This window comes from Thunnus maccoyii, chromosome 11, assembly GCF_910596095.1.
Source record: "Thunnus maccoyii chromosome 11, fThuMac1.1, whole genome shotgun sequence".
NCBI lineage: Eukaryota > Metazoa > Chordata > Actinopteri > Scombriformes > Scombridae > Thunnus > Thunnus maccoyii.
This window is the reverse complement of record NC_056543.1, coordinates 11,808,465-11,829,247: the sequence shown is the minus strand read 5'-3', so window position 1 is coordinate 11,829,247 and position 20,783 is coordinate 11,808,465. Positions and strand designations below refer to the sequence as shown.

At 37.3% G+C, this 20,783-nt stretch overlaps 2 protein-coding genes across 3 annotated transcripts; both read left to right on the top strand.

Moving 5' to 3' along the window:
• Positions 1–1,542: 1,542 nt before the first annotated feature.
• LOC121907463 (histamine N-methyltransferase-like) lies at positions 1,543–11,883 on the top strand. Its single transcript, XM_042427053.1, has 7 exons — positions 1,543–1,650; positions 2,962–3,108; positions 5,189–5,241; positions 6,172–6,279; positions 8,193–8,323; positions 8,508–8,601; positions 10,040–11,883. The coding sequence occupies exons 2-7, from the start codon at positions 2,972–2,974 to the stop codon at positions 10,399–10,401; spliced, it is 885 nt and encodes a 294-aa protein (XP_042282987.1). The 5' UTR covers positions 1,543–1,650; positions 2,962–2,971; the 3' UTR covers positions 10,402–11,883.
• A 1,593-nt stretch (positions 11,884–13,476) lies between these two features.
• Positions 13,477–20,423, top strand: LOC121907464 (histamine N-methyltransferase A-like). Of its 2 annotated transcripts, none has more exons than XM_042427054.1 (8): positions 13,477–13,654; positions 14,085–14,213; positions 14,329–14,471; positions 15,542–15,594; positions 16,569–16,676; positions 17,536–17,666; positions 18,080–18,173; positions 19,871–20,423. In XM_042427054.1, the coding sequence occupies exons 3-8, from the start codon at positions 14,338–14,340 to the stop codon at positions 20,221–20,223; spliced, it is 873 nt and encodes a 290-aa protein (XP_042282988.1). In that variant the 5' UTR covers positions 13,477–13,654; positions 14,085–14,213; positions 14,329–14,337; the 3' UTR covers positions 20,224–20,423. The 2 variants fall into 2 exon arrangements, with proteins under 2 accessions (XP_042282988.1, XP_042282990.1); XM_042427056.1 differs by lacking the exon at positions 13,477–13,654 and adding an exon at positions 13,841–13,854.
• Positions 20,424–20,783: the final 360 nt, after the last annotated feature.

Genomic DNA, 20,783 nt, shown 5'->3' with positions numbered 1-20,783 from the left:
ATTTCTGCCCACTGACCTTTTGTCGTCTTGGTTTTGGGTACAATGTTCATGTACAATCTTCTTGTTATGCAAAGACTCAGCAGCCTGTGATCTGGGAGCACAGTGGCACATGGAGAACAATGAGGTCTGATAGACAAGATGGTGCAAGCTCATGTAATTAATATAAGGACTTTGAAGTTCAGTCTGGCTTGAACTCACAGCCAGTGGAGGGAGGACAAATTGATGTAATATAGTCAAGTTTCATGGTTTTAGTTCATGTTCTGGCAGAAGCCTTTTGTACCAGCTGAAGATTTAATGTTCAAAAAAGTGCCAGAGAAACAAGATGTTGCAATAAAAATGAATCTCAGTATTAGACATTTTAATAGTTGCTTACAGCTGTTTACCTCTGTCAGTTTTTAGAGGCAAAATACATCAAGTAAACCACACAAGAAAACAAAGACACAAATATATGCGTCACATGAAACACTGTTCTAATGGTCATGGTGCAGACATTTAATCATGAAAAAAAGTATTTTACGTACTTGAATAGAATATTAAAGTCCCAAAAAACAAGGTCAGTGAGTCTAAGTCTGACAATACTCTCCTCACTGAATTCAGTCCCTGGATTAAATCCCTATCAGATGGGGTCTGTGGCATAATTACAATCTAATTTGGGTTCTTGGCCTAATTCCTTTCTGTCTGACATTATAACAATTGGGAATCTGGGAGCCATAGACAAGCCAAGAGACATGGCATTTCATTTGTTTTCACTTTAGTCTTGTTGTCATCCCAAATCGAACCTCCTTGGCTGTGACAGCATATAAAATATCATATCCCTTATATTTGTCTTTCTTACAGTATCAGTAGAGCATAAATTACAAATTATCTTCTAAAAAGGATCTTTCCAGGCACTGATCTCCCTGGGAAAATACTACTTACTGAGACTTGAAATTTTCTTTAGTTTGGCATTTCATCACAATAAATGTCTGCTTTTATTCTTGTCAAAGTTACATTTTCTTTGTGTACTGATGCAGAAGTGCAGGGTTGATATGCAACTATAATGTATCTTTGACAAACGTAAAACTCACATGATGGATTACTCATGTCAAGCAAGTTAGTACTGTAGTTGATTTTTGTTATAAAATGAATGGAAACAAATGGTAACACTATATACACGGATATGTACAACACAATTCAATAAAATATACATTATTATTACTTTATACTAAATTCAGTCTCCTCTGGTGCAGTGGTCCTTGTTATAACCTTTATGATATTTCTATAACATTAGGGCGCATTGCATAATTTTGTAAAAAAATATAAACCAAAGGATCGCCCACCAAAATTGAACTCATAGGTCTGGAACCATTAGAACAATGACTAAATCCTTGTTATTAATTCTTTCAAACAAGGTTTGTTTACTTTAGCAATCTTTTGAAACACAGCCAATGTTTTTCAAGTCAAACCTATTTAATGGTAGCCTTGGTATATTGTGAATATGCTTAGATTACCTAAGTATCACTAACTGAATATGGTTAAACATTCTTTTTTTTTTTTTTTCCGAGGGTTTTTTTCTGCCAGTCTTGACCCTCCTTACAGGGAAGCTGTAACACCAGTGGGAGGGTTTCACTCCAGCCTTCAGATATCTCCGGACGCACTTCAACGTGACGTGTAAGTGAAAAACGCCGACTTTTGTCTCAATCTGTCCACAGTTTAAACACCTTACGCACAAGTTATACACAAGAAATGCCGTTAAAAACGTCGCCTCGCCATTCACCGAGCGAGCAGCCACTTGTTTGCACAAAGTCTTATCAGCTGTACACATGTCGAGGGACGCGGCAGGTTCTCTGTTTCTCTGAATGGGGCTGTTTCTGTTTCCGCTGCAGTTGAAGACATTTCTTTACATATACAGGAAGCCCTTTCATCATTGTAAAGGTGTAACATGAAGCCGCTAGAGACATCCTTGACTTCAGCGCTCCTATAGTCGAGAATAAAGGCGAGCTGTCAGGGTAAAGTACGCTTCATATTGGGAGATGGGCTTGTTGGATAGGTACAGCGAAATAAAGAGGACTACGGAAGCCGAGAACGGCCGTGATTGCAATTAATTATTATAACGCTATTATCTTAAGATCATGAGTTAATTAATTAATTATCTCGAGAAAACGAGCTTTTTATCTCGAAGTAACGAGATAATAAAGCCGTTATCACGAGAAAACAAAAGTTTATTTCCTCTTATTATGTTTAATGTTTATCAGAGATCTGGAGTGTCATGCCAACATTAGTGATGGGAGAAAGCTTTCTGAAACAGTGAATCATATGAAGGAATTGTGTTGAAAATGGTTCACTGTTTCGGAGCATTTGATGCAAGCAAAATTGCAACATCTGCTGGGCAACTTTGGCTTGCTTTTATATGTAAGGATTCGGGGCAAGATGTCATGAAGTAGGCAAAATATATATTAACTCACCGCTGTCATCTGTTTGATGTTTTCTGTCCTATTGTATTCAAGCCATTTATTAATAAGGCTTGTGGTACTGAAGCCAAGAAGGGCTATGCTTGCAATTTTTTTTTTTTTAATGCCGTAATGTCAAGATCACAAGTTAATTATCTCGTGATCTCAAGAAAAAAAACAGCCGAAACTGATAATACTTGTGAATTTTAATGCTTAATGAAATGAAATTTGCAAAGGATGGCATATGTTTTGATCAAGTTGAAATAATAAACAGACCATAAATTACTCTAAACAGTGCAAAAGTTAAAACATCCTCTTTAATCTACAGTGACAGAAATTACAGTAAGCTCCCTACATTATGAACCATGAACCATGCTACAGACTTGACTGTGCTGGAAGATAGTTTTCACACTCCAGCAATTGTGTTTAAGCTAAAATGAAATACAAATAGAAAGATAAAACACACACACACATATTTTGGAGATTATCATTCTGAATAGCTGTTGCTGATAATATTTCCTTTTTTTGCCAGATTGTGTGCCATGGCATCTTCATTGAGGAGTCTGGTTTATGATGATAGCAGGTACCTGAAATCCTTCCAGCTTTTTCTCGAGCGTTCCTCCGAACATCAGTGCATGCAGGACTTCATCCACAATATCCTGCCAGACATACTGGCCAGGTAATCTACACACACACACACCTTTTATCAGTGATGACACAGTGACCACACTGTTGACGATAGAATAAATTATAAATAGTACAGTTGTTAACAGTACAGCCAGTAAAGGAAAAATACAAAAGGGGAGCAACAGTGAAATCAATGAAGAGCTTAATTTTCCTCCTCAGAAGTCTGTAGTGTCAGCATGCTGTCCTGGTCTTCATCCTACATCTGAAGACAATTGTACAGCTTCAGTTCTGGATAAAGTCAGTGCTGGCCTTCACACAAGCTTCCACCAACAAGAAACTGCAGTACAAAATGTCAAATTTGTTTATGTAATACAAAAAGAATATCAGCCAGTATATTGTCACCAGATTTATTAAAACTCTGAAATATCAGTATCAGCCTCAAAAATCAAGTATTGGTCGGGCCCTAGTGAACATATAACTCGTGTTATGATATAGCAAAATTGTTGCTGATTAACTAAATTACCATAACCTTTGAGCGGCAGAAAGAGGAAAAATGAAGCAGATTTCAGTATCTAGTCAGTATATAGTTCAGTATATATATAACAAGAGTAGATAAGCAGATTTGACCCTTTGGAGGACACAGCCAGGCAAGCTGTTTCCCCCTGTGATGGCTGCTAGCTGTTTTCATATTTAGTTCAGCTTGCTTTGTTATATTTATTTGTCAGGGACCATGTGCAAAAATATTAATCTCATACAAATATAAAAGATGTATTGTGCCAGATTTAGCTACTACCTAATTTCCATCTGCAGTGTCTGGGCAGGTAGACATAAACATTAATAAAACCAATGCAATTAATACAAATACAAGTTCAAAAAACAATTAATACTAAATTCAGTGACAGATCCAGACACGCATACAAATTTCAATCATTACACCCAACACATATTTACCGTACAGACACGAGTGTGGTATCGAGCTTTTCATTTAACTCTCAGCATGGAAGCGAATAAGTGTGATTCCCAAAATGTAAAATTCTTCCTTCAACAATTCCCAGTGCAGGAAAAAATAATTTATTTTGAAAAAAAGATTTTATCAGTGGGGGAGCAAAGAGAGAGTTTGTACACATCATCCAATTAATCTTGTCAATTTGCTACCTTCCAGAAATGTGATAAAAGAAAAGTAAAAAAAAAAAAAGTGAAGAGAGAGAGAAATTCTGGAGAACACGAGACAATTAAGCAACATTGTGCAAATCAACCCACATGTACCGTGTCTTAGTAGTTTGCTGAAAACTGTGTTGAAGTGTCAGGTTGTTAAACTCTTCCCAATCCCTAAACAGAATACGTAAATATGTAAACCACGCTCTTCATTAATGTTTTCCCCACAAAATCAAATAATTGACCACAAAAATGTACATAGATTAACTAGTTAAACAGCGTGTGCATGATTGTGAATGACAATGAATGTTCATAGAAATTCCATCTCTTCTTGCGTTTTCGCTGCAGTATGTTGAGCTTGAGCTGTAGCAAGCGAACGCCATGCAGAAGTCTGCTCCCTGTGACCGTCAGAAGCAGATTAGAGAGGAATCTGGACAGATATAATTCACAAGTAAATTAAAACTTCCAGCCACTCCTTTCTGGTCGGAGGTATAGATGCCCCAAGATCAGAACCAACCGAGCAAAGAACTCATTTATTCCCATAGCAATAACTCAATTAAACAAGATGCGGTAGCCATGGAGAGCCTGGGGAAATACATGGACTAGGGGATGTTTCATACATGGATACATAGGGCATGTGCAGTATACTCACTGTTTATTTTTATTACAACTGTTGGTATACAGTTATTGACATGCACTTTAAATGCCTGCCTGGATTGTGATGGTATTTATGATGGCTGCTATAGATGATCTTGGACTATTGTTGTTTTTGTTTATCTGATGTGATTATAATGTGTCTGTTTATTCTGTACGGTACCACAAATTGCCTCTCGGAGGACATTGAAGTTTTATAAATCTAAGTCTAGTCAAATCAGATGGTGAGTGTCAGAACATGCTATCGCAGCGATCAAAGCCCCACTATTGGAGGATGGAGGATGTGAAATTTCAAGAAAACCCTTTTTCTGCTCTGCCCTCAGCATCGGAGATGGAAAGTCCCATCTTAATGTCATTGGAGTCGGAAGTGGCGCTGGTAAGAACACATACTTTAAGACACTTTTACTGCTGAACTTATCTTATGTTCTATGTGACACAGTAAATAGCTGAGACCTCGGCGGCAGACAGCTAAGGTGAGGAGGCGTTCTTGAATCGTAACTGTTCCTATTGCTGCGCTGTCATTTATGGCTGCAGCAGTAAAAACCTCTACCCTTATTATCACTGTCAAGAGTTTGTATTTATCTGTCCAGTTGTCAGATTAATCTTTAACCTTCGCCATAGACAAAGTGACCTCACCGGTCTGTGGTTTTACTGCACATTGTTTCTAATGCTCATGAAACAGCAAGGTGAATTTGCTCCTGAGCAAACCCACTACTTGCCCATGAGTGCTATTACCCTTCAGTTATGTCAAAGCTAATGCTTTTAATTCACCTGAGCTGTCATGTCAGTATCATAATGGAGTGATGTTACAAATTCTCTAATGGACTGTAAAATCCATTAGAATGACTACAAACTCCCCCGCAAGGTATTATTCAATCTAATCAGAAAGATTCACCGCCTGTCCACATCAGCCTCTTTGTTTAAATGTACTCCTTTACACATGGCAACTTGTCAGCTTCAATAAGAACCAGAAGAAAAATCTCTTGCTTGTGGCTAAATGATCTTGAGATGAATATCATAGTGATAACTCTCCTTTTTCTGAGATTATTGCAAAACATAAAATGTATCATTTCCCGCTAAATTGACAGGAAGTATTACCTGTTTCCTGCTTAAATCGGCTGCACAGTCAAGATTGGAGCATTGTGATGATATGCTGGTTGGCTAATTGTGCAAGTAATTTGTGTCTCTCTCATTTTGTCTGAAAAGTATTGAATGGTTTAGGTACTGTGGGGAAAGTAGGTCGAAATTTAATTTACATGTTCACAGGTGGCTTTCAATATAAAAAGTCTGTGCTGGTGCCTTTTAGGTGAGATTGACCTAGAGATGTTCTCTGAGCTCCGACTGAAGCACCCAGGGGTGACAGTGGATAACGAGGTGGTGGAGCCTAGCAGCCAGCAGCTACATAACTACAAAGGTACAGTCTTTATAGGCACTCAGTTCTCTCACATACCACAAATTTATACTGTATCTGTATATTCACTTGCCCCCTGAAAATATGTCTCAATATTCAATTTAATAGCAAATAGTTGCTTGTATTTTCTCTAAATGCTGAGAATACATTTCAAAGCAGCTATAGACCTTAACACTAATACATAAATAATGCAGTTAATCATGTGTTAGTAGGGTGATGGTACATTAACCACCAGACTCAAGCCCCTTATGTCAGCAAGTATCCATCCTTCACAAGTGTCTTTGAGTTTTTGGGGGGGTTTCTGTTGTTCTTTTTCTGTTGGTTTTCTGTTTTCTGTCGCTCTTTGAGTTCAGCTCTCTTTGTTAGGAATTTTTCAGCTTAGTGTGTGTTGACACATGTCTCTGCTAGAATGAGTGTTTTCAAAAGCATGTTGTAAAGTATGTCGAAATCTTTTGTGATCAGCAGTTCACAGAAAGGCCAAGGCTGTGTTGGTTTGCATGAATGAGCTGATACAAAACAATTTAGTAAGTAGCAATTCATTAAATGATAACCCATAAGGTGATGCAGGAGGTTTACAATTATTTTTATAGAGATTAAAGTCATGTATAATGATATAACCACCGACACTACTCATGACTTATTGCTTTCAGTCACACCCGGACAAGGCAGAACTCATCGAGTGTACATTATCTTAAGCCTGCTGTCACGTCTCTCTCAACACATGCTTTAGAAATATGCCACGTCCTTAACCTTGCTCTTCTACTCTCCCTGAAAGTTTGTTTCTGTGGTGGTTTTGCTGCCATTTTGACCAGGACTGTGTTGAAAAAGAAATTTCCATCGTAAGAGACCATCCTGGCGAAATTAAGGTCACACAAATAAAAAAAAATGATGATATTATTAAAATAACACGGTGTGGATAAATTGACTGTAGTTATTCTAAACCAACCTTCTGTGCGATGTTAAATATGAAATGCATCACTTCCTGTTTGCCAGAACCCAGTGTTCCCACACAAGTTCTATCAGACTAGAGTTTAGGACTGCAATTGTAAATGACACCATGAACTAGCTATTGATTGACTAACAGCTTTATTGTAGAGAGTGATACAGACTGGCAGTAAAGTATCTGTTTGCATCTTATGTATATACAGTACCCACTCAACTATTCACATTTTCATTATTTCATGTTTTATTGCGTCACAACATGTGATCAAAGTGGATTTAATGCCACTTAAAATATATAAAATATGTAATACTGCATAAGTATTCACCCCCTCCGAGTCAGTATTTAGTAGATGCACCTTTGGCAAACTGCAGTACTATGCAAGATACTGCAATTTTTTGTACATGGAAATATTTTGCTTTGCTACATGTAAAACTCAGAGTTAAAAGTACAATTCAACACTTATAATTTTAATGTGTAACTTTTCATTCTCAGTTTATTTCTCTCCACTGAATACTTATAAGAGGAAAAAAAAAATCATGTACCCCCTGGTGCTTGTGCCAGGTGGTATCCATTGGTTTTACTGAGGTGTGATAGAAGATAAAGGAGTTGTGTTTATTTTGATAACTGAGGTGCAAATTAAACAAATCTTTTCCAATAATGTGACACGTATCAACTGCAAATATTGTACCCTAAAATAATTATAGCCAGTATAGACAGCAAAATATTATGTTCACTTTATGTCAACATTACTGTATTATACCTTAAATTTTAGATAATAATGCAGAGGAGTGTTTCCTGACTTAAAATAATTGTGTTGTACTTTCCTTGTGGGAAAATGTGTGATACAGATACATGTAATTCACACAAAGTTACATGGAATAATAATACAGATTGGGATTTTTGACATGGTAATATTATTTGACACAATGATGTATCATGACCTTCTGTAATTGTCAATTTTGTGTTCATGCAGTTTTGGTGTCACAGAAACCAGGTTTAGATTACATCACATTTAACTGGAACAAGATGACTGCCTCTGAGTTTGAGGAGCACTGGAAAGTGAAAAAGATGACGAAGAAGGCTGACTTCATTCACATGATACAGGTTGGTGTTACTGACGTTTCTGTGCTTCTGGCCCACAGACTGTAATCATGACATATCTAGGTCATATTCATTCGGCGATGCTCTATGGCAATTAATCCCATTAGAACTTCTGTCTACCATAGCGTTATAATTAGGTGCTCTATGAATCCAGTTACCAGCTCATTATCTGTGATGAAATCGACAGATGCTGTACTATGTGAAGGATCCTGGAGCTACCATCGCCTTCTTCCAGAGCCTCCTCAACAAGAACGGGAAGCTTCTTATTATTCTAGTGTCTGGTAAGTGGATGAATCTAATCTCAAATCATCTCTACTCTCTGATGTGTGATGTGGGGTTATTCATGCTATATATAGTCAGCGTACTTATCGATTATACATCCCTATAGGGACGAAAACCAGTTTAAAGCTGGAGTGCAGGATTTTTACATATAAATGAATGTCCATTACATTCAAGCCCTTTCCAAACAAGTTCACACAATGCTGATTATCCTATCACCGCTAGATAAGTGTCTCCGAATTTCACAGTATATAGAGTTTTTAAATCTGGTGTCTGGTATGACATTCCCACGCTGGCACACCAGTAGTGATGTGCTTTTGTCAGCCAGCAATGATCGGTTTCCACTCAGATTTGCCTGGGAAATTACGTCATGTTCAGCATCCCGACTCATCCCGGCAGGTGCTCAGCTCTCAGATATCTTCGTCAGACTGCAAAGCATACTGGGTATGCACGGCTAAAAGCTGTTGTAAATTTCCCCCTAGGACTGTTAATATGTCACTTTATGAAGCTTTAATATTTTTTCAGGCAAGAAAGTAACCATTAAGATTCCCAATATGTGGTCAGTTTATTCAAATAACGGCTATTTGGAAATTCTCTCCAATGTTTTCGTCCTGCACTGCAGGTTTAATTATGTATCTCAGTGAAAACAAACACTAGGGAATTCTGGTATACACTGTACATGGAGAAAGGTGAAAAAAGAAGTTGAAATTTGAACCTATTTTTGTCTGTTTTCACTAAGTTCAGTAAGAACTTATGCATTCATTGCTGTGAAGAAAGTGTACATATTTAATGTTTTACATAAACAATGCAAACTGACTGACATATCTCAACTATTGTTTGGATTGCCATGAAATTTGGTATAGACATTCATGTTCCCCAGAGGATGAATCCTACTGACGTTGATGATTCCTCTAGCATCACCAGCAGGTTTTCACCTTTTCACTTAGTTTTCACTTATCCTGTGAAATATCTCAACATCAATTAGATGGATTGGCAAAAAAAATTGTAGATACATTCATAGTGATATAATAACTTTGGTGATCCCCTGTCTGTTTCATCTAGCGGCACCATGAGGTTGGCATTTGTGGTTTTGAGTGAAATGTCTCAAAAACTATTGGATAAATTGATATGAGATTTGGTGCACACATTTATGTTGCATTCATGTTGAATTGCAACAATTTTGTTGATCCCAAATCCAATACTTTGGTTTATGACCAAATACATACAAAACAAATGACATCCCCATAAGACTCTACTTTGTGTTTAGTGCTAATTAGCAAATGCATTCTGTTGTGGGATTGTTAGCAGAAAACTGTGTTTTTCTTTCTATTTTTGGAAGCTAAATGAAATGGCAAATAAAAAAAGAGTTAAAAATAGTGCACTATATAGTAAATAAGGAGTGATTTCAGATTAGACTTGTCTTCATCTCATCTATTCCAGGCGAGAGCGGTTGGGGAAAGCTGTGGCAGTGCTATAGGAACAAGCTCTGTAACTCAGAAATCAGTCAGTGTGTGACTACTGGAGACATCAAAAGCATCCTGGACTCCAAGGGAGTGAGCTACAAGAGCTATGAGCTGCCATCTCAAATGGATATCACCGAGTGTTTTACAGAGGGGGATGAGATGGGAGAGCTGCTACTTGATTTTCTCACTGAGGTGCTGGACTTCAGTAACACGGCCCCACCTGAGTTGAAAGCTGGTGTCTTGGAGTTACTCCGGCACCCAGATTGTAGTGTGGAGTCCAATGGCAAAGTTATCTTTAACAACAACCTTGGAGTGATAGTCATAGATTCGCCCAGTTAAAAGCAGGCTGTATGTAAAATTTGCAGTAGATCACAATGTTGTTGTTAAAGTAGATTTAAAATGACAAATATAATTGAATGTATTTAATTAAAATGCTTTTTGCCTATGGAACAAATATGTTACATGATCAGTTGGGAGTCAATTTTAGTTTTGACCATATACAGTATGTTTTCTTTGAGAACAGTTATGTTTTGTTGATACTAGTTTTACTCATTAATTGTATATATTCTTCTATGCCTGTGCAAAATGAAAATGGCTTGATTGTCATTTTCTTTTCTAAACCCATTTTTGTTTCATTGCTTATGATTTAGTCAAATTCTCCCTTAAATGTGAAGATCAGTTTTAATCAGATTCAGACATCAGTTTCACATTTTACCATCATATAATTTTTTAATGGGCTACAGTTGGCAGGCTTTGCTACTAACCCCATTACAGTGCTGCTCTCATTTGATTATATTACTTTAGAAATATAAAAATAAATGGAAAATTGAACATTTAATTTTCTTCCATGTAGGTTGAGCTGTTAATTTTACACAAGCTGCACACTCCTGTTAGAGTGTCTGGATTTTGTGTCTTTGCTTTTTCAGTATTATACATTTGTACATGTTCATTTACATCCATGGGAGAACTTGACTAGACAAATTAAATACATGGACATGCTTACACTGGCATTTCTGTTTTGCATAGTAGCTGTTGTGGAATTAACATTTGAAAAAGGAAATGAATGCAGTTTTTTCAGCTTGTCCCATTTCCATATGAATCAATCTTAAAATACATACAAATTACTGTACTACAACCTACTGTTTCAACAGCTAGAATTTTTCTCAGTCAGAAGGATTTTGACAGAAGAGGCATAAAAAAAGTGATGACAAAATTTACTGACAAAATTGTCTGGAGGATCAAGTAATGTTTCTGACCACATAAAATTAAACATATCAACCGACCCGTCAAGTACAGCTGGGATTTTATTCTGACGGTTGTAACTCTACACAAGTCAGATGAAATTGCGTTCTGACAATCTATGTTCTTTCAGCTTTACAACTTGTTTGAGTGGTGAGTATATAATGATACATGTAATATACTGGTCAGATTAACACAGGCAGCACAGTAGCAGCTGTTGTCAGTGTTTGCCTTTAGCCAGAATAGTTATTACAGACACAGCTGAAGCATTGGCTCCATCTTCAGGGCAGCAGTGGTAACTGTAAAATACAGGGATGGGCAGATCAAGGGTAGAGATCACTGAATAATACATTTATAAATGTTAGCCAACATTTAATGATAACATTTATTTTCTAATAAGTCATCAAATCAGCAGTGATAAATTATAACAATTATAAGTTATTAAGTCATTAATGGAGGGTCTTTGGTTTCTTGGTCTTGGGGTTTCACCTGCATTTAAAAAGGTTAATAAATCAAAGAGTTCTTATCAAATCTGCAGTTGTGAATCTTAACATATTGTTAATAAACAGATTTTGATCAAGATGTTCTGCAGCCTTTTTGAAGTGGTCAAACAGACCATTGGAGGGGTCTTCCTGATAATTTAGAAAATGACAAAGCAAGTTTTAAGGTGGAGGAGAGTTTTTCACAACCTGGCAACTTAAAGATTGTTCTTATTAATGGCTTATAAGTGTTTAACTATAAAGCAATAGTAAATGATTTGTTAACCATTAACACAGCCATTTGAAAAAGCTGTTTGTCAATCTTTATGCAGTCCTTGAGTGTTCAGCCTGTCATGAGATGTGCTGCTCTGTTGATCACTTGTTGAATCTGGTCTAACCCTGTTTAGTTACACTGCAGTAGTGTTTGGAACCAAGCCTTTACACAGTTTACACTCTCACCACCAAGGCTTATTCCCATTTCTGGCAGAATAATGAATATTTAAGGATACATCTTTTGATATTCTAGATTTTTTTTATTGTCAACAGATGAAAAGACAAACACCAACAATAAATTGATCCTATTCACAAGTATTGCCTGTGTTGCCACAACCTTATATATTTAATTCCCCCTGTTCCATTGACCTCAATGGTTGCATCAGTGAGCCACATAGGTGCACTGGATGGCCTGTTTCTTCATTATGGACTTTTGTACTGTGTATCCATTTGATCTGTCTGTAAATAACTCACCCGCCTTGTCCATTTTATATGTAGACCAGAAAATTCAAAGTATGAAAAAAAAACATTCTTGTTTTGGTTCAAAGACCCTTCACTCCTGGGCCCATTTCAGTTTCAGTTCCAGCTGTTCCAGTTCCAGGCTCTCATTTGGAGAGTTTTTCATGATATATGGAGAATTTTGTACAGCCATACATGGATAAAAACATTCACACTTACCAGCAACTTAAGAGTCGACAATTCATCCAATTAGCATGTGTTTGAACTGTGGGAGGAAAAGCTCCCAGTAGCCATTTATTCATAGCACAGCAGCAGTTAGTGTTCTTACCTTATGGCTGTAATTTGATTGAAAGTGCTTAAATAGGTTGCTTTTGGACCTACTTTATAGGCATATTTGGTGCTGGCTGGCTGGATGGCTGTGATGTCATAATCAGCTGGCCCTCACATTTTCAAATATGAATTCTTATTCTTGTTTCACAATTTTATTCAAATAAATCTCTCACCTTTCATTTTAAAGACCAGTCATCCATGTCTGTTCTCTGTAGGAAATTACCTGAATAGTTGTGGAATCCAATGTGCTATACTCATCTTAGGAGCTGCAGAAGTTTTACTCTGCCACATGAGAAAAGGTTTATTCTGCTATCAATGGGCATTGCATTTCAAAATGACATACCAGAGGCAATGAGACTGCAGTCGTGCTAGCGGCTCTGTGAGGCTGTACTAAGGCACAGTGGTGCTTTGAGCTAAATGCTTACACATTTTGGTTGAGCGTGTTAGCACAATAGCATTTGGTATTTAGCATGTATTTGTTCATAAACCAAAGAATTGGAAAAAATAAATTTTGACCAGATAACGGTGCTAGAAGAAAAGTCACAATTACAATTCACCCTGATGGGATTTTAGTGAATTTTAATTTTAAATTACCAAACTTGTCATGACAAGTTGTTGAGACATTTCACTGAAAATCACAAATGTCAACCTTATTGTGGCACCATGAATTTCTTTACAGAATTTCAAGTAGATGTTGAGATATTTCACAGGAAAAGGGAAAACTTTGACCTGCTAGTGGTGATATAGGAAAGGGTCAAGGGATCCACCAGATCACCAGAGTCACTAGGATTCATCCTCTGGAGACCATGAATGTATGTACGAAATGTCATGGTAATCCATCTAGTAGTTATCAAGACATGTCACTAAAAGCCAAAAAATGCCAGTGGGGTTTGAGGAAAAGTCAGGGACCTCAGCACGTATCATCCTCTGAGGACCTTAACTGTGCTGCCATCTTAGTTTATGTGACAGTTGTTGAGATATTTCAGTCTGGACCAAAGTGACAGACCAACAGGTCTAGCATGACTAAAAAGCTGGCCTGCAGCTGTTTACTAATAAGATATTTTTCTTACTATTGTGTAAATGGGCAATATACTAAATGTTTTACTGTCTGATTTTGTGAAATCATTTGCTTTGTTATGTATAACTATTATACATCTGAAACAAACTTTTGTTGAAGTTTCTGTATTTGACAGCACAGCTGCTGTTGGTTTTGATGTAAAGGCAAACTTTATCTTTTGAAAGTTACGCAACAAAAGCTCATGGGAAGGGAGCCAGCCAGCCAGTGGGAGGGGAGAGTAATTCAACTCAACAGTAATTCAAGAGTGGGAGAGCAATAATCAACTCTTTGCTGTTACTCTCAAGATATTCAAGGTAATTGTTTAATACGTAACAATATGCCATTGATTTTTACCTGAATGATGTAAAGTTAGATCAGCAACAACTGCTATTCATTCGATTTCTAAACACTTTGTGTAATGCATTGCAGGAATCAGTCATGGCTGCAGAAGTAAAGCAGACTTGTTATGAAGGCAGTTCTGTCCAAAGCTTTCAGTTCTACCTTGAGCATTCGGGGGAGCACAAGGCCATTCTCCACTGGGTTCAAAAAATCCTGCCAGGAGAATTTAAAAGGTACAAAGAGTAAGGCTGAAAGGGCTGCACTGTACTTTCTTTTTTTCATCTTTAAACTATTGTTTCTACTTACCCAGAACCAGTACAACTTAATGACATTAATGATGACTGCATTCCACTTGAGCCAAGTCAAGTTTTCGTATTGTGCTCACTCACTGACATGGCTTACTGGAACAATTGATGGAATGGAGCCATCATTATTGTTATTATTTATACCTGTGCTTTTTCTGCTTTGACAAGTCTATTTCATGCTGGCACAAAGCTGGGAGTAGCACTAACACAACTGCAGTGACCTTATCATTGGTCAAAAGTCCATTTTTGAGCTTGTGCCTATGTCCCATGTCCAAATAAACATGGTAATGCTGAGGTGGCTGGTGCAGGCAGCACAGTTTGATTTTGTTATCATTTTGGCATGAAGTTATGCTTACATGTCATGGTTTCAACCAGCAGAAACTCACAGCTAGCAGAGTTCTGCCTTTTTGACTATTTTTTTATTAGATTTTATTTATTTGATTTAAATGCAGAAAGAAATACAACTTTAAATGGGATTATGACAGTCTGTACAGGGATAGTTTAAAGAGTGGTTCTTACTTATAATGCCATCCACAGCTGCTTGCATGGTGTACTGTAAGGTCCTACAATCTCAGCTGATGACTGTAAATTCCTGTTTCCATACAGCAGCAGGATTGATGTGATGTTTCCATATAAAGTCTTTAATTGGAGGCATGTTTTGCGCATAAACACCCGTGTTACGTAGAAAGTAATGTAAGATAAATAATACATAAACTACATACTAGTACACATTAGTAGTTACTAATTACTGATAATATACTTGAGGGATGAAAGACTACTGTGTCATGTTAAAGAGACTATAGAGTGATTTTTTAAAGACGGAAATCACAGCAATCAGGAAACGAGACAAATTATTGGTATTAATTAACAACCTGGTGACACACAGATACGTCTTAGTTATTATGTGCTACATGGCAATTTAAGGTATGTAATGTATATATTTTAACCATTTCAACTTTTCATTTATCTACAAAATTGTTTCTCATGTGTTGATGCAGAATTGGAGCAGGTAAAAGCAGCCTGGATGTTCTTGGTGTTGGAAGTGGTGGAGGTATGTAATGAAATACAGCAAGGGATAACTGATGTATGAACAAATGTTGTTTTGGTTTGTAGAGGTAACTTCAGCTTAGTTACGTACTTTAGTGCAATTCACACAATAGCAAAGATCCATGGGTGTGAGAGCTTGCATTAGTGTGTACTTTATGTGCAGCTTATAATTTAAAAGCAACTTTCGTGAAAAGCTAGACTGCAATTCTGCCCTGTTTAATATATAATATATAAACATAATTATGACATTAAGAGTTCATCACATTAGAATTCAATTTCCCCGAAGTGGGATATACTCTCTATCTACTACTATCTCCTGTAATGAACCACACAAACCTACATATAGTAAACACCATATTTATATATGGTATGTACCCAGGGATTATCAGTTCATTAAAGATGAATAATAGATGTAAAAGATACACCTGAATGTTTTTATTGCAGGGGGGTAGTACAGCCTGCGACTGTAATGCAGCTATTATATTATTTCCAGTTGAGGAGTTGGGATTGGCTGGTGGTGAAGCAATTTAGCATAAACAAAAAGCATTCTGACTAATAAATGTAATGTCGAGTGAAATGGGAGTATGCAAACTTAAAAGGGCTCCTCTTAAACTGCTCATCCTCCTCATCGTAATGGTGCAATAATGAGACATTGACAGTATCAGTGGGGGCATTGATAGGTTATAGAAGGACACTTTTTTCAAAGCTATTGCAATTTGCACCAGGCCCCACTGGAGGTCAATATAGACCATAGATTAAGCTGATTATTGCACTGCACCGTGGCAACATCAAAGTCACAGTTCATGTCCAAAATGATAAGACTATGGAGCAAAGACACACTACCTCTCTCACACACATACGTGGCCTAAATATATTTGATATTTCCAATCAAATACATGTTGGGGCCTAATGTTTTCACATTAGAGCAGCATTACACTGAGGTATTAAAGAATTTGAAGATTTCCTGGTTTATTCCAGGGGAGTTGGATGTCCAGATGTTCTCTCTCCTGCAGTCTACATTCTCTGCTGTTCCCATCTCTGCTGACATTGTGGAGGGCAGCACTGAACTCGTGGACAACTTCAAAGGTATTGACAACATACACACAAAACACCATTAACCGAAATGTTTTTATTTTATCATTTTTAGATCTGATTTTTCTCTCTTCTATCTGTTCTTCTCCTTCTTTACTAGTAGTTGTAGTATTACAGTAGTATAGTAGTGGTAGTAGTAATAGTAGTAGTACGTTTTGCTAGATAGCTCAGTCTTTAAATAATAACCTACACACATTGAATTATCTACTGTATAACAACATATGTAACATCTTATACACATACAAGTTACAAAGCCATGAAGTATGTCATAATTTTTCAACTGCCAATTTGTCATTTTTTTCATTGTTGTTGTTTTAATCTGATATTTCTTATTTATTAAAAGCTAGTTGAGAAAATATGAAAAATGCCCAAAACAGTTGTAGTTTCACATTGCAGTCTATGTTTACCCTGCCTGGTGATTATGTAAAAAGAAAAAATCTTTTCAAATCTGATAGTATTTGTATTGGGCTGCATTCATATGCAGGCAACAGATCTGATACTGAGATGCCTATTGGTGTGACTTTCATCCGAACAAACAGATGAAAATGTACTGGTCATTGCACAGTGTTCTTCTCAGGATTCACACATCATTAATCACTGCTGTTCCAGCCCAGGCTGAAATCAAAGCTCTTATGTTCCGTATTTTTTCTGTATTTGTTTTTGATCATAACACCAACATTAGTACCCACAGAGCCTTGCACTTAATGGATTGGTAGCAGCAATACTTTGTATTGGTTTTGTATCTGTTCATAATATGCGTTTAGGTCATGGTTTGTTATGTAAAATGTTCTGATATACTGAATCGCAATGTTATTTTCTGCTTTCTTTGTTCTTTTTCATGTCCAACCTAAAGCATTGGTAGCAAAGACTGCCAACCTTCAGAAGATCCCATTTGTTTGGCATATCATGAAAAGTGAGGAGTATGAGAAGCAAGTCAAAGCAAAGGGAGACATGAAGAGATTTGACTTCATAAACATGATTCAGGTATGCTCTGTGGATATTCAATTTAAAAATGATGTACTAACAAGAAGATTTGGGATTCACTCTCTGGCCTCTGGACTTTGTATGTTCTCTTTATGTTGTCCTGGGTGACCTTATGCAAACTAAGTGGACTAAGGAGTAGTTTGTAGAATGTGAGTGTCTCATTCTGTTAGCACTAAGATTCATTTAGCTTCGCACTAAGTCCTGCGCTGCTGCTTGAATTCATTGGGGAGAGCTCTTACTGTCAAACATATGTGTATAACCACTTGTGCTATAAATGATCATATATCCTCTGACATAAATGTTTCTGATAGAACTTCGGTGAGTGCAAACACTTCAAACTGTGTGCTTCCATGAATGCAAACATCATTCCGAAAGGTTAAATTAAAGGTTTTCTACAACTCTCTGCTTGACAGATGCTCTACTATGTGGATGACCTCGCAGAAACAATCAAGTTCTACCGCAGCCTACTGAAAAACAACGGCAAGCTTATGATCATCATTGAAACAGGTATAGAACTTGACTTTAATTTGCGTTAAATAATTTGCCTGCCAGACAATGATTTTAAGTGCCACGTTCAGATTTTAACTGTAATATCTTCCTATATTGTTATTCTCATAGAATTACTGTAAAACTGCAAGAACCTGTGTCTTAATCTTTACTGTAGTGCAAAAACATGTTTCAATTTGCCTTTTACTTCATTTACCCATGCTGATATTTCTTTATTTCTCTTTGTGCTGGAATCCACTAAGAACCCTTTATGTGCTGTAGATGTACTATGCACAGCAAATGAACTGAACAGGTTTTATAATAGGTTTGATACACATGACTTCTCAGCTGAATGTAACAGTGGAAAACATGTCCACTGACGGGGTCGATAGGCTCTTAATCGACTCCAAAGAGGTGAAATGTCTCTGGTAACAAGGCCACTGGACCAGATGGCATTTCTACATTTGTGTTAAAAATATGTACAGAGGAATTAACACCTGCCTGGTGCCCCATTTTTTAGAGGTCTGCAGACTTTAACACTGTACCAGCAATGTGGAAAAAGGCAGTCATCACACCTGCCCCTCCCAAAAAACCCTGTAAAAAAATAATGATTTCAGACTGGTTGCTTTGACCCCCGTGGTGATGAAATGTATGGAAAGAATTATGGTGAGCAAGTTGGGGTCTTTGGTAGGCCCACAGAGGAACTGTTGATGCAATCAATAGTATAATGCACATGGTCACTAAACATCTGGGGAATCCCACGGCCTATGCCAGACTATTGTTTGTTGATTTCAGTTCCGCGCTTAACACCTTGCAGCCCCACATATTATTTGATACACTGAATCAGCTCAATGTCAACCCATTCATCATTAAGTGGTACCATTCGTTCCTTACCAACCGCACCCAACATGTCAGAGTGACCAGAACTGTGTCTTAGCCTGTGACCCCAGGGGTGTGTTAGCTCACCTGTGCTGTTCACGCTCTACACAAATGAATCCACCAGCCATACTGAAAACCAATATACCATTAAATTTTCTGATGACTCTGCCATCCTGGGGCTTATGCTAACTAACTCTGATGTCCAGGTGTATAAGTCTACCATCCAGAAATTTGTACAGCGGTGTGACAGACATCATCTCATCCTCAAAGTGCAGCTTCTATTCTATCATACAGTAGTAGAGAGCCTCCTGCATGGTTTGGTAACCTGACAGTACAGTCAAAGGCCCAGTTTACCCAACTTATACAGACATCCAATGTCAATCAAGGGAGTTCTTCAATATCCCAGTCCTCAGGCTATTTTTCAACAAACCATAATCAGACAGGCCCAAAAAATCATCTCAGACCTAACACATGTTCTCCACCCTGAGTATCAGCTCTTACCCTCAGGCAGATGGTACAGGGTTCTCCTGTGATTTCATACTACAAACACTGTGATGTCCAAGGCAAATTTCCTACTGGGACAATAAAGTCTATCTTATCCTAAGAACGGTGCCTTCTTTAGTTTTGTTTTTGTAAAAATATTCAGCAGATTTCCAACAAAAAACTGCTGTGTTGAGGATTGTTGAGGCTGCCAGCCTTCTTGACAGTGGCTTTTATATAAGTTCAGAAGATAACCAAGAGTTTCTTTTGACTGCAACAAAATAATTTAAGTATTTGTTATTGTCAATATACATTATTTCTTCTGGAATTAATGCATTTCTTAATCTAATACAATCCAGGCAAAGCTGGCTGGGACACACTGTGGAGCGCTTACAAGAAGGAGCTCTGCGTTGATGCCATCACGGAGTACCGCTCATCAGAAGATGTTGTAGCCTGCCTGAAAAAACAAGGCCTGAAATATGAGGAGCATGTCATTCCCAACACCTTTGACATCACTGAGTGCTTCAATCCAAGCAGCAAGACTGGCGAACGTCTGCTAAATTTCATGACAGCGAATGACCACTTCTACCAGTCCTTCACCCCAGAGATCAGAGCAGGCATCTTAGACCTTCTCAGAAACAAGTGCAGCACTGAAAAAAATGGCAAGATATTATTTAACAGTAATCTTAGCTGCATACTTGTTTACGCTTGAGCATGTCCAATGGAAAAATATTCATACATTTTCATTTCTCTTCTTAAATTCATGTAAATATTTGATCAAAAGTACAGTGTATTTGCCTGTGGCTTGGATTAGATTTACCATTTGAAGTGGTTTTCTGTATCTTTAGTCAACTTTAGTATTCAACAGACTCAGTTACTTTGTATGTTGACCAAAATTATGAATAAAAATAATTCAGTTGCTATATTTGGTGATTAAAATATATCCCTGGAACCGTGGTTGGACCCTCTAACATATAAAGCAGTTTAGTTTTAAGTTATGATGCCTTGTATGTGAAAGCAGTTGCTCATAGTCATAAACCCACACTATGTTTTTCAGCGAAAAAGGAGTTAATGAAGGCCCAACAGCTAAAAGGGGAGTGAATCATCATATCACACTTCAACTGGAAAAATAAACCCAAAATCAGTCTTTCCACTTTACAGAAAAATAAACTCAGGGGCAGCCTAGATGCACCCAGTTTTCTTCACTACTATCTGACAAACCAATTACAGTATCTCATTAAGTCGGTGTACTCTAACTTTAATCATGGATTA